General features: G+C 42.4%; 1 protein-coding gene across 2 annotated transcripts in view; it reads left to right on the forward strand.

The window, feature by feature from the left end:
• Window positions 1–15283, forward strand: part of trim33 (tripartite motif containing 33) — a 96904-nt gene that overhangs the window by 5060 nt on the left and 76561 nt on the right. For both annotated transcript variants that reach the window (XM_078420577.1, XM_078420578.1), the window contains exon 2: window positions 9338–9456. In XM_078420577.1, coding sequence (XP_078276703.1) covers window positions 9338–9456 — 119 coding nt within the window. The remainder of the gene's footprint in view (window positions 1–9337; window positions 9457–15283) is intronic.

Consider the following 15283-nt stretch of genomic DNA (forward strand, 5'->3'; position numbering starts at 1 on the left):
GGAGAATGGGATTGAGAGGGAAAGAGATCGGCCACGATTGAATGCTGGAGTAGACTTGATTGGCTGAATGGCCTAATTCTGCTCCTATAACTTGTGAACTTATCATGCCACGCTCTAGCCCATGTTTGAACATTATTCAGATCTGACTGCAGGCAAGCATTGGCTGTTTCATTTTGGCACTGTAGATGGAATAAAACAAAGTTATCAGCCAATATCCCCTGAACTGCATGGCAAAAAGGTAATTGAAATGGCTTATGATGCTTTATCCAAAGACATGCTCAAAGTGATTATCTGGTGCTGAGATTCATATAACTATTTGATCTTTGAACTGAATGGCTGCTCGTTGTAAGGAGTTTTTCTTGACTCCCATTAACCAATTTAATCTACTTCAGGCACACTTGGTCTCATCCTTATTCTTAACTTCATCTGTGGAATTTGTCTCTTGTTGTATTTCTTCACTATAGTTGGAGTGAAGTCTGGTTATTGGTGGGCAACTGCCCCTTTACTTCTGCTGTCACCATCTTCCATCACTATGCTGATTGAGAGTGGACTAATCGATTAACCAGTCAGAAAGAACTGCAGATGCTGATTTAAATCGAAGATAGACACAAAATGCTGGAGTAACTCAGCGGGATAGGCATCATCTCTGGAGAGAAGGAATGGGTAATGTTTCGGGTTGAGACCCTTATTCTGACTGATTTCAGTCTGAAGAAGGGCCTCGACCCGAAATATCACCATGATCACATTGAATGGCGGTGCTGGCTCAAAGGGCCGAATGGCCTACTCCTGCGCCTATTGTCTATCATCTATTCCTTCTCTCCAGAGATGCTGCCTGTCCCCCTGAGTTACTCCAGCATTTTGTGTCTACGATTGATTAGCCAGATTGGATTTGTCTTTTTTGAGAATGGACTTTCTGCAGGAGGCACGAGTCTTCATTGCACGATGTTTGGTGACTTTTCTGCTGTAAAAGTCATTATTCATAAAGGATGCGGAATATTCTTTGGATAACAAAATTTGGATATCACTAAGGTTGTTATTGATGCTGAGACCACATTGAAATAGAGTGGTGAAACACTCCACTGATATAACAACTGTGTAGGTTGTACCTTGTATGTTTCCAACCCTGGTCACTAGAAGATCAGGGTTTGGGTACCCTGTGGTGAAAGAGCCACCTATTGACACCCTAAAACCTTTTCTCCATCTACAATATCCAAATCACAAGTTTGCATGCAATGATGGCATGCTCTCCATATAGCTAGGCGAGCTCACCTCCAGCAATACCTGACACCATTCAACACAAAGCAATCTTCCTGATTGGCATCCAGTCCAAGACTCAGAACAGGCACTGCAATTACTTAGCTCTTACTCCAGCACCTCTCACGAGAATGTCGTCTTGCATCAAGGCAGGGACAACAGGTACATGGAACACAAAATCGCCTAAATATATTCAAGTTACACTCTTGACTTGAAGAAATGTATCACTTATTTTCTATAATATATTGTTTCAATATAATGGAGTTTAATCTTGTGTAGGCTTTAAGCTTCATGAGACCACCTCTGTATTTTCTACTGTGCTGCATTCCAGTTAAGTGCTTGTAAGCATTCCACTTGGAAATGCAGATTAGTTGCTTTGGTAAGGAGATGATCTTCAGGATGGGTCATTTGGTTTGAACTTTCTCCAAAGATAAATATCAATAATCCAGATCACTTAAAACCGATTGCTGCTGCACAATCCGTATTCCTGTTTAAGTAGCTGTTGGCTTAAGAGGTTTCAGCAGAATGATGTGTGTGTTTCTACAGCTACTTCATTCAGTACCTGCTGATGTTAAGTATAAGACCAGCCATTTCAGTAGAGGAATGTGAGGCTAAAGGCTTGACCTGTCTACTCTGTGGTACCATTTTATGATTGTGTCATATCAGCTGATTGATCAATTGGCCAAGTGCTATCCACTTTGCTGCTGTAACACTAAATTTCCGCGGTGAGGGATGAATAAAGGAATATATTATATTATTAATGCAGTATAAGAGAGCTCTCAGCATCTTGTCTTTCCTCCAGTCTTTCCATCACTTTTGGAAACTTTTATTGCTGTTTATCAACATGAGGACCAAAGTTCCTATAGATATAGAAAATAGGTGCAGGAGGAGACCATTTGGCCCTTTGAGCCAGCACTGCCATTCATTGTGATCTTGGCTGATCATCCACAAAGTTGTGCCAATGAAAGTCAAAGAAGCCATTATGAGACTGAGAAACAAGAATAAAACTGTTAGAGACATCAGCCAAACCTTAGGCTTACCAAAATGAACTGTTTGGAGCATCATTAAGAAGAAATAGAGCACTGGTGAGCTTACTAATCGCAAAGTGATTGGCAGGCCAAGGAAGAACTCCACAGCTGATGACAGAAGAATTCACTCTATAATAAAGAAAAATCCCCAAACACCTGTCCGACAGATCAGAAACGCTCTTCAGGAGTCAGGTGTGGATTTGTCAATGACCACTGTCTGCAGAAGACTTCATGAACAGAAATACAGATGCTACACTGCAAGATGCAAACCACCGGTTGGCTGCAAAAACAGGATGGCCAGATTGCAGTTTGCCAAGAAGTACTTAAAAGAGCAACTACAGTTCTAGAAAAAAATCTTGTGGACAGATGTGACTAAGATTAACTTACATCAGAGTGATGCCAAGAGCAAAGTATGGTGGAGAGAAGGAACCTACCAAGATCCAAAGCATACCACCTCATCTGGTGAAACACGGTGGTGGGAATGTTATGGCCTGGGCATGTATGGCTGCTGAAGGTACTGGCTCACTTATCTTCATTGATGATACAACTGCTGAAGGTAGTAGCATAATGAATTCTGAAGTGCACAGACACATCCTATCTGCTCAAGTTCAAACAAATGCCTCAAAACTCATTGGCCGGCGGTTCATTCTACAACAAGACAATGATCCCAACCATACTGCTAAAGCAACAAAGGAGTTTTTTAGCTTTAAAAAATGGTCAATTCTTGATTGACCAAGTCAGTCACCCTGATCTGAACCCAATTGCAAAGTCAGATCCTTTAAAAAGAAAAATGGTGGTGAGTTCAAGTCATGCATGTTCCTATTAAGGCAGCGAGGAGTAAGTAAGCCTCAAAACTAAGAATTCGAGCCTCTGGTCGTGAAAAAGGAAACATGCACCAGATATAGATAGATTGGATCAAGTGTATCCATGGAGGAGTTTAGGTGACTAGGGAGCATAATTAAGGAAATCATGGGGGGGAAAAAGTGGGCAGAAGAATTGCTCAAGCAATCCAAAGAGATTTTATAAATACGTTTTATCAAACTTATGTACTTGTCTGATGGGAGTGGGGAGAAGAGGGAGTGACTGGGGTGATACTGGTCCTTGATTATGCTGGCAGTCCTGCCAAGCACCGTGAAGTGTAGTCAGTGGAAAGGAGGCTGGTTTTATGTGATGGTCAGGGCTACATCCACAATTCTTTGCAATTTCAGTTTTGGATGGAGCTGTTCCCAAACCAAGCTATGATGCATATCTGATAAAATGCTTTCTATGGAGCATCTGTAAAAGTTGGTGAGGATTGATGGAGACATGCTGAACTTAAGCCTTCTAAGGAAGTAAAGGCATTGATGTGTTTTATTGGTCATTGCTTTGATATAGCAAATAAATTGATAAAGCAGGATAAATTGCTGGTGATAAACAGTCCTAGTTAGTGCCATAACCAGCTGCTCGAAGCGTGTCATGATGGTGGATGTCAAGGCCATAGGTCGTTAAGGCATGAGATCTTGCTTTTCTTTGTCACCAGGATGATGGTGGTCGCCTTAGAATGTGGGTGGGTACCTCAGAATGTAGGGAGCAGTTACAGATGTCAGTGAATACTCCCACTAGTTGGTCTGTGAAGGTCCTAAGGACTCCATCTGGGCCAATTGCTATCTGCGGGTTCTCTGTCAGAAAGGCCAATCTTGACAGTGAGATCATACACACTAGTCCTGGGATAGATGTGGTCATTCTTTTGGCCTGCTCAAAACAAGCACAGAATGCATTAGGTTCATCAGGGAACGATACACTATCACCTGCGATGTTGCCTGACTACACTTTGTGTCCCATTTATAGTATTCAGGCTTTGCCACAGTCGACAAGTGTTCAAGTGGCAATGCTGGGACTCGGGTTTGTCCTGGTATTGCCTCTTGGTACTTCTGATAGCATTGGAAAGATTTATTGTACCGCTCGGAATGATTTAATGTACGTTACAGTTTGGTTTAGTTTAGAGATACAGTGCGGTAAACAGGCCCTTCGGCCCACCGGGTCCGCGCCGACCAGTGATCCCCGCACATTAACACTATCCTACACCCACTAGGGACAATTTTTACATTTACCAAGCCAATTAACCTACAAACCTATACGTCTTTGAAGTGTGGGAGGAAACCGAAGATCTTGGAGAAAACCCATGCAGGTCACGGGGAGAACGTTCAAACTCTGTACAGACAGCATCCGTAGTCCGGATCGAACCCGGGTCTTCGGCGCTACATTTGCTGTAAGGCAGCAGTTCTACTGCTGCACCACCGTGATGGCCCCGGTTTTATTTTAGAGATACAATGCGGAAACAGACCCTTCGGCCTACCGAGTCAACCCTGACCAGTGATCACCGTGCACACGAGCGATAATTTACAGAAGTCAATTAACCTTCAAACCTGCGTGTATTTGAAATGTGGGGGGAGGCCAGATCATCCAGCGAAAACCCATGCAGTCACAGGGAGAACGTATAAGTTCCGTACAGACAGCACCCATTGTTGAGATCGAACCTGGATCTCCCGCTGAGCCGCAACCGGTCTTGGCCTTCACTTGGGAATGGACCTCGTATTCATTCAAGATTTCCGGTTGGAGAACACTCGGATTGTTGTCTTTGGCACACATTTCCCTACGCACGTATTGATGAAGTTTGTCGTGGTAGTGGCATACTCATTCAGGTTAGCCATAAATTCCCTGATTATGGATCAGTCTACTGACTTAAAGGTAGTCACATCAAGGATAGAATGGTGGCTGATGCAGTCTTTTAAACATTCCACTCTATTTGATATGTCTGAGATGATTCTGAAGACCTAGAAAGCAATTTGGCCAATTTTAGTCTATACTGTCTTTGAGAGCATTTCCTCACTTGTTGCTCTGTAGCTTATTCTCTCCCACATGCCCATCAAGAACCCCAGATTTTTCCCACTACTTGCCTCCACGGGGGTAATTTTATAGTAGCTATAATCTTCCAATGTGCCATTAGAATGTGGAAATAAACTAGGGAATTCAGGGGATACAAACACAGTTGCAAGAATATGCAAATATAACATTGATCACCCGAGGTCAGTTGCAAGAATATGCAAATATAACATTGATCACCCGAGGTCACCCAGGTAGCTGAAGCTGTGCTAACTGCTCTGCCTCTATGCTTCTCGCTTTGCCTCCATTGATGGATTTATCTCCATTCTTGACTGTGGGGTGGATATGAGCGTGCTGGGCCACAGATGATCATAACGGTGTTCATGTCATGGGTGCCAAGTTGCAAAACCACCTGTTCACTTTCCACCCGGCATCAATTCTTTACACAACTGCATAGCAATAATTGACTGGCTTTATCAAATTACATTCGACACCGTCCTGGGCAAACCACAAGTATTAAGATCGTAAGTATGAAAACCTAATAAAGCACAATTATTTTTTTGCTGTAATTACTGCCCTTGTGAAATATTTGTTTTTGGAATTGCCTACTTAGAACTAGAACAGAGCAATAGAAGGCTGAGATTCAATCATAATTGAATAAACCAGAAAGAAAATGTTGTGAAAATGGTAACAAAGCAAAGAACTGTAGTGTAATCTGCATGGTTATGCAAAGGTTATCTCACTTAAACTCCTGGGAAGGATGACTTGGCAAAACTCTGGTATATGATATTCCAGATGTTTTGTTTCGAGATACAGTGTGGAAACATGCCCTTCGGCCCACCGAGTCCCATTGACCTGTGATCCACAAACACTATCTTACATACAAGGGAAAATTTACAATCTACTGTAGCCAATTAACCTACAATCTTGAGGAAACCGGAGAAAACTCATGTGGTCACAGGGCGAATGTACAAATTCTGTATCGGACAGCACTGAATCCGGCTCTCTGGCACAGTAAGGCAGCTACTCCTGCTGTGCTACCATGTGGCCACAATGGTTGAAGTTATTGTGGCAATCAAACTTTGCCCCAATTGTTTGGATGAATATGTGTGGTTTAGGATGTTTGTCCTGGTTTGCAGGTGGCCTTTGCGTGCTCTAATTGTTGAAACTTGGTGCCCAGAGCTTTCCCGGTTTCTGCTTTCCAAGCAGCCATGGTGTAGAGATTCCCATGAGTTATTCAAAATGTTACTTTTTCATCCTTGAAATCTTTTCTGCTTGATTGGGAAATATCTAACTATGACTGAGCTCTTGGACAACCCCACAGGGTGTTGTTTCATGAGTGTGCTCTTGTCCTAGAACAGAAATTTTCTAAATTAAGAATATTTGGGGAAAAACAAGAGTAAAATTGCCATATTTTAGCAGCTTAACAGTTGACCCACTTAATGAATTTGTCCAGTCTGTTTGCCAAATATATCCACATAATTCACATTTGTGTGGTTAATATGTATTGACACTTGGTCAGTGAGAATACTCTGCATAATTGTTGCTTAATCAATGAGAGTTCAATAAATTGTAAACTGTTGATACAGTCTAGGCTATTTTAATTGGGGGCAGTCCAGCAGAGAGAAGTTTCAACCTTTAGTTTGCACTTCATATTTCATATGTTGTCATTCATTTTGGTCTGTGCAATAAATCTGCCAAGCACAGTATAGATTATGGTTGAAGTCTATTTGCAAACTTTGCTATTGACCCAAGTGAAGTTGTCAGCTGAGAGAAGGATGTGCACTTTGAAAGAAAAGTAAATTATTTGTTAAATGATACAAACTAGGGTGAATGTAGTGAAAAGAAAGTAAAAACACCCAAAGTTTGCACTAAATTAGTACTTGGAGATGCAACAAACTGCAGATGCTGGCAAAGGACACCATGCTAGAGTAACTCAGCAAGTCAGGCAGCATCTCCGGAGAACACGGATGAGTGATGTTTTGGGTTGGAGCCCTACATCTTACTTCAGAGCCTAAAGAAGAGCCATGAGACAAAATGTCACCGATCCACGTTCTCCAGAGATGCTGCCTAACCTGAGTTACTCCAGCAGCCTTTTTTAAATTGGTAATTCTTCTGCAATGTGACATTTGGATAATAGAATTTGGTCCTTACAGAATTCACAAATACTACTCAAACAATTTGAGGCACAGAATTAAATTTGCTTAAGTTATTTATGTGGGGAAAAATAAATACAATTATTTTTCAACTCTTGTTTCTCCACGTTTATGCAGGTGATGCAGCATCACGTTGTAGAAAATCATGCTATGAATTTGTAGGAATGCATCTTCCCTGTAGCATAAGGCTCACCTGAACAGAAATCTCTTTTTTCCTACTGGTACACATCCTGCTTTTCCTGTACTTTGGAAAGTGTTGTGTTCAGATAGTGCATCTGACCCAATGCTTAAGACCTGTGTGGACCAGCTGGCTGATGTATTCGGGAACATCTAGCTTCTGCTTTGTGGTTGCCACCTACTTCATCAAACTTGAATAAGTACCACACGAGAACAGTAAAGCACAGGAACAGGCCCTTTGGCCCACAAAGTCTGTGCCAAACATAATGCCAAGATAAACTAACTTTCATCTGCCTGTGCATGATCCGTACCCTTCCATTCCCTGCATATTTATGTACCTATCCAAAAATCGCCAATATCGCATCTGCCTCCACCACCACCCCTGGCAGTGCGTTTCAGGCACCAACCACCCTCTTTCTATACAGAAATTTCTAAACAGAAATTGCCCTGCACATATTGATTACATATTGCCTCTTCAACAAAAGGGCATCTTTTATACCAGTGCTCAAGTAGGATATGGTGACCTGCCTCTGGCTCTCATATCCTCCACGATGAAATGTTTCGAGAAGCTGGTTATGACATGAATCAACTCCTGTCTCGGGGGAGGGGGAGTTCTAAGACTCTAAAGCTCTAAGACCTGGACCTCTGGATCTCCCTTTGCAACTGGATCCTTAGCTTTCTAAATGGCAGACCTCGATCAGTAACAGGTACAGTAACAACGTCGTTGCTGATCATCAAGACAGGTCCACCTCAAGGCTATGTGGTCTACTTTCTTTACACATGACTGTGTGGCTAAGCTGGAATGCCATCTGTAAATTTGCCAATGACACAACTGTTATTGGCTGTTTCACGGGTGAAGATTCAGTGTATAGGAGAGAGAACACCTGGTTTAGTGGGGCCACAACAACATCCCCTCTTAACATCAACAAAACCAAAAAATTAATAGTTGACTTCTGAAAGGGGAAGTAGTAGCGACCACATGCCAGGTTTCATTGATGGGTTGGTTGATGGAGAAAGAAAGCAGCCTAATCCCTGGAAGTTTACAGGTCGGGTGAATTGTCCTAGATGTAACCGCACAGAAGTTGCACCCGCGTTTGAGTTGTCCAACTTAAATTTAAAGAGATTTGGCATGTCGCCAAATATTTAAAACAAAATATTTATTAGCAGGACGAACATGCCGCTGCGCCTTGCGGCTGCTCTCCAGCCGGGGTGAGTGGCTCCCTCTCTTTCATCTAGCCTGACCCTGGGGGAGACTGCCCGGCGGGCAACGGGTCCACGGGTCGTCTGTTGGGGGAGGGTTGCCGGGCCCGCTGGAGAGGTTTGGACCAAACGGGTCCACGCCTGTCTAGTATGGTGTAAAAAGGAACGGCAGATGCTGGTATGTACCGAAGATAGACACACAGTGCTGGAGTAACTCAGTGGGTCAGGCAGCATCTTTGGAGAGAAAGGATGGGCGATGTTTCGGATCGGGGAAGAAGGTGACCCAAAACATCCCCATCCTTTTGCTCCTGATATACTGCCTGACCCACTGAGTTACTCCAGCACGTTGTATCTATCTCCAGTTTATTTGGTGTCAGCTGTACAAGTAGATCTAAATATTGCAATCTCCTGGAGAAAGAAAATAAATGCTTGAATGTTAGAATAATTTCAACAGTTTTTTCCTGCAGGTTTAATTTTAATCTTGTAGATTTTTATCTACCTTGCAAACGTTATGCTTTTGGTGAATGCCTTTCACATTTGAGGGAAATTCTGTGCCAGAAAATTAACATTTTGTTTTAAACTAGAAATTATTCAATGTTTTCAATTTTAGAGACTAAAAAATATATTCAAGGTTGAAATTATTTTTAAAATCTTTTTCAGTGGGTGTCATCCGGTGCCCGGTGTGCCGACAAGAATGTAGACAGATAGACTTAGTCGATAACTACTTTGTGAAGGATTCTACAGAAGGGTCATATAATTCTGATGAAAATTCATGCCAGGTGAGAATGATTTACTTCTGAGGTTTTATAATTGGCACAACAGAATATATCTTGTGGTTTAGAATATTTGATTGCATTTTATTAGTCACCCTGGTTAATGCAACTGTTCAAGTGTATTTAAAGTGACAGTGTTCTGCTGCCTTGCCATTGCTGGTCATTAGCATAGATAAAGCTATGTTTGTATCGTTGGTCATTCACAAAAATATTAAACTACAGGGTAAGTAAATGTTAAAGCAGGACTGCCAATGCATTTTGTTTAAGGCTATTACAAGGGGAGTGACTCTGTTTTGCTCCCAGTTGGATATAAAAGCAGTATTTCCCTGCAACTGAAATGCTAAGAATTGCAGATTGCTGGAATCTTGCGCAAAACAGTGCTGGGGAAACTCAGCGGATCAGGCAGCATCTGTGGATTGGATGGTCAGGTGAAGTTGAGTTCCTCCAGCAGGTTGGGTTTTATGCAAATATCTGGATCATGGGGAATGACTGATGATTTGTCATTGTGTCATGTGCCTTCCAAAGCAAGCTGTGGTGGTAGACTATGAAATGGTGTTGAGGGGCCAATAAAAGCTACACTGATTTTGAGATACAGAAATATAGCGTGGAAACAGGCCCTTCGGGCCACTGTCCGCATCGACCATTGATCATCTGTGCACACCAGCCCTCCTACACAATTAACCTACAAACCCACACGTCTTTGAGATGTGGGAAGGAATTGGAGCACCCGGAGGAACTTTAGGCTTTTCAAGAAACCTCTTTATACAGGTGTTCAGTAAAATTTGCTGCTTAGTTATCCTACATCATGGGGATTATTTTCAGAAGCCAAATAACCTACCAACTTGCATGTCTTTGTAATGTGGCAGGAAACCAGAGAAAACCCACAGTCACGGAGAACATATAAACTCCATACAGATAGCACCCATCGTCAGGATTGAATCCAATTAGCTGACGCTGTATGGCAGAAACTCTATCGATGTGCACTGTTGTTCTGCAAGTTGCCTTTCAAAAATGGACAAGGGCCAATTGGGAATTGTTTACCGAAAGCACTGAAATTGCTGAAGCACTTTGGATTGGAGAGGTCCTTACCCAGCTTCAGAATTACAACAATATGTACTTTATTTCCAGGTTTTGTGTAAATGATGAGACCTTGCATGTGTTGAACTGTCGTGCGGTCTCTCATGGCCCAGATTTCTTTCTGTTCAGAGTATGTGATCGTATGTTTGTTTTGCATTTCATTTGCTGTAATGTAGGTTTTGAAATTGTTCTTTTCTCATCTGCTCATTAAGGGTTGGCCATTAATAGGCAATTAGTGTGCCACCTAGTTAACTGTTATATCCAAGTACTGAAGAGAAAGTTGATTTAGAGGAGCCTGTTGACGATGCATGTTGAATGTTGCATATGTCTGTCCTTGCTAACTAAGAAATGGCATGCATGTGACAAGAGGGAGTGCAACAGAGGCCAATTGGGCTGAGGGGAATTTGTTCTATGAAGAAAGATTAGGCAGAGGGAGTTTAAAAAGAATAAAAGATGGTTGTAATGATTTGTATAAGATTCTTGCTAGTCTTTTAAGGGTAGGTGCAAGGATGATGTCTAGCTAGGCTGGGGAGTCTAAAACTGGTCAGTGTTTAAATGAGCCATTTGGCCAGCAGCACTGTAAGGAGTTTGTACGTTCTCCCCGTGACCTGCGTGGGTTTTCTCCGAGATCTTCGGTTTCCTCCCACACTCCAAAGACGTACAGGTATGTAGGTTAATTGGCTGGGTAAATGTAAAAATTGTCCCTAGTGGGTGTAGGATAGTGTTAATGTACGGGGATCACTGGGCGGCACGGACTTGGTGGGCCGAATGGCCTGTTTCTGGCTGTATATATATGATGATGATATGATGATGACACATTAGAAATAAATGTCTTCACTCTGCGATAGTGAATCTTTTGCAATTCTGTATCTAGAGGTGACGGGCAAGCTCAGTTGTTGGGTATATCATGCACCAGATCAATAGATTTTTTGTATATTAAAGTAATCAATGCATATGGAGCCTTGCGTGGGAAAGGGTGTTGACAATGAAAATGTCGATCATGATGAATGACAGCAAATATGAGAGGCTGAATGGGCAACTCTTATTCCTGCCATCGAGACGGGAAACTGCAGATGCTGGGATCTTGAGCAAAATAGCCAGGTGCAGATCAGACGAAGCCTGGCATGTGATGGGTGGATACAGACGAGGGGATAATTTTTGGGTGAAGTAAGTGACAAAGGCAGGAGATGAAAAAACAACAAGATTGTCAGATAAGGAAAGAAATTGAGTGACATGTAAAGCTGGAAGGAAGGGTATGTTGGAAGGGGAAAATGAGGGAATAAAAGGGAACTGTAAGACTAATGAATATAAGATCAGTGTATGGAGGGGAAAGAAGCAAGATGACTGGAATGTGGGAGAACTATGCAGACTGTGGGGGGGGGGGGGGGGGGGGGGGTGCAGGGAAAGGAGTTAGTGTGGAGGAGTAGGGAACTGTATTTGGTGCACCCAATAGGACCTCCCTTTGGCAAGATCAAGCATAGACGAGGCAACCTTTTTGCTGAACACTTGCGCACTCCACCAAGGCCTGCTGGACCCATGTGCCAATTCACCCCTTTAACTGCATCTATCTCTTGCCAGGCTTTGTACCACCCCCAACTCTTTTCCAACTTCTCTCCCCTTCTCGAATCAGTCTGAAGAAAGCTCCTGACAAAATGTCATCTGCCCATTCTCACCACAGATGTTGGCTGATTTGCTGAGTTTCCCCAGCATTTTATTGTTTCTTACTTCTATCATTCATTATATTCAGATTAGTGTATTGTTATGTGCTGGGGTAAATGAAATTCCTTATACACATGAGGCTCATAAAATAGATATAGACACAGGGTGCTGGAGTCACTCAGTGGGTTAGGCAGCATCTCTGGAGAAAATGAACAGAGAAAATGAACAGGTGAAATTTCAGGTCTGGACCTTTCTTCAGACCAACCCGAAACATCACCAGTCCTTTTACCCAGGGATGTTGCCTGACCCGCTGAGTTACTCCAGCACCTTGTGTCTACTTTGGTGTAAACCAGCATCTCAGTTCCTTGTTTCTACATAAGCTTATAATGTGAACAAGGTGCTTACAGTAATGATAAATACTATAATAAATACTATGATGACTGCAAAACAGCAGAATGGCCCAATGTTGTAATGGAATCAGAAGATAGTGCAGAAAAATATTAAAATGTAATAATAAAATCAAATGAGGTAGAAATGAGTCCATGGCTGTCCCTCCAGAATGTGGTTTGAAAGAGCTAATTTGTTCATGAGTGGGGAGATGGTGATTGCAGTGGGGAAGAAACTGTTCTTAAGTCTGCACTTTCTTTACAGTCAACTAAGCTTTCTTGCATTTATCATGGATGCAAGAGTTCAGCAAAACAGTCGTCGAGTCTGCTCTTGGTCTCGCTGATGTACAAGAGGTCACTATGGGAATGACAGATGCAGTAGTTGAGGTTGGAGGAGGTGTATGAACCTCTGTCTCACCTGGAAGGACGACTGAGATCCTTGGACGGTGGTGATGGAGGAGGCATAAAGACGGGTTGCATCTCCTGCAGCTGCAGGGGAAAGTGCCCGGGCGGGGTGGTTGGGTGGGAAAGGATGAGTGAACCAAGGAGTTGCGGAGGGTAGCCATTTCGGCGGAAGGCGAAAAGGGGTGTATTTGGGAAGATGCGACTAGTGGCAGGATCATGTTGGTAGTGGTGGAAATATCAGAGGATGATGTTTCGGTTTGAGTTTATTGTCACATGTACCAAGGTACAGTGCAAAGCTTTTGTTGCGTGCTAACTAGTCAGCGGTAGGACAATACATTATCACAATAGAGTCATTCACAGTGTGTGGATACATGCTAAGGGAATAAAGTTTAGTGCAAAGTAAAGTCAGTAAAGTCTGATCAAAGATAGTCCAAGAGTCTTCAATGTGGTAGATAGTAGTTCAGGACTGCTCTCCAGTTGCGGTGGAATGGTTCAGTTGCCTGATAACAGCTGGGAAGAAACTGTCCCTGAATCTGGAGGTGTGCGTTTTCACACTTCTATACCTTAATGGGAGAGGGGAGAGGAGGAAGTGGCCAGGGTGTAACTCCTCCTTGATTATATGCTGGCTTTGCCAAGGCAGCGTGAGATATAAGTGGAGTCAATGGAAGGGAGGTTGGTTTGTGTGATGGCCTGGGCTACATTCACAATTTGCTGGAATTTCTTCCGGTCATGGATGGAGCTGTTGCCAAACCAAACTGTGATGCATCCCAATAAAATGCTTTCTATGGTATTGGATGCTGATGCTGGTGGTGTGAAAGGTGAGGGATTGGGGAACAATTCTTGAGCCTGGGGAGAGGGGAGTGAGAGCAGAACTATGGGGCAAAGAGGAGATGCGGATGAGGGATCCATCTCTGACAGATGGGGGGGAAAAATCTCATTCATTAAAAAATGAGGCTACCTCAGTTGCTCTCTAAAGGAAAGCCTCATCTTAAGAGCAGATGTGGCGTATGCAGAGGAATTGAGAATAAGGGGCTAGTGCCTTTGCAAGAGGCAGGGTTGGAGGAAGTATTGCAGTGGATGTCAGTCGCATGATCTGAGGCCAGGGTAGAAGTTAGTGGTGGATTTAATGTAATCAACAAGTTCTACAGCCCCAATGCAGCCATATTTGTTGACTGCGCGAATCCTCTCCTGCCCAGCTGCCCGCAAGCCAATGTTGAAAACGGCTCTATCAGATTCTTCATGTAGAGCTGAGGTCTCAGAGCCAAAATTCTTGAGACCGCTGTGGTGGGCATGAGATATTTTAATTTTCTCCTAGAATGTCCATTTGCCAAGAAGGTTCATCCCAAGCAGTTATATATGGGATGATTCCAGGCAATGACTACGTACAATGAATGGTGACTTGAATGTACTGTATATATTTGTAAATACTGTGAATAAATCATATTTTTCATTTTAAGTTCAAATTTGCTGAGAAATGATTAACCAGGCAGTAGGGTGTTATTTGCAAACTTAATGGTTTTGTTGTTCTCTGGCATCAGCCTGTTGGTTTAATGTTTAATTCCATGTCTTTCTTTGCCTAAAGTTGAAGTGTTTGCATTTAAACAATAACCATTGTTATTTCCCACTCATTACCTTGTCTGTAATGTCTATATTTAGCAAAATTTAGCAACATTTTTAGCATTTTAGCAAAAAAGAGCTTCTGGAAGAACTCAGTGGGCCAGTCAGAGTCTGTTAAGAGATTTGGACAGACAGCTTTTTGGATTGAGACTGAAATAAAAGAGGGATAGTAGCCAATATAAAAAGGGAGGGGAGAAGGATGGGGCAAAAGTTAGCAAGCGATCGATGCTAATGATGAGAAATGCAGTTGAGCAGGAGTTGATTAGCCTCTGCTGTGTCTCATACCTTTTCACTTTTTCATATTTAAGACTGGGATATGGGAAGTGAGAGTCTGTTTTTTGAATATTAGTCGTTTTGATATGTAGTGAAATCTTTTATGAAATGTGCATTTTCAATATTTTCCATCAACATCTTAAAATAGGTTTAGGTTTATTTTATGTACTGACATACAGTGAAAAGCTTTGTTTTGCATGGTATCGAAACAGAACAGATATACCATAAGTAGATACAATTAGTTCAAATTGAAATACAATTGATAGATCAAAGGGGAAGATACAGAGTGCAGAATGTAGTTCTCAGCATTGTTAGTGCATCAGCAACAGCTATGTTTGGTAATGTGAAGATTTAGCATAGGCTTGATAATTAAATCAAATCACTTGGACTAGATTGGTTAATAAATTGATATTCAA

The sequence above is a fragment of the Rhinoraja longicauda genome, chromosome 24 (assembly GCF_053455715.1).
Source record: "Rhinoraja longicauda isolate Sanriku21f chromosome 24, sRhiLon1.1, whole genome shotgun sequence".
Lineage (NCBI taxonomy): Eukaryota > Metazoa > Chordata > Chondrichthyes > Rajiformes > Arhynchobatidae > Rhinoraja > Rhinoraja longicauda.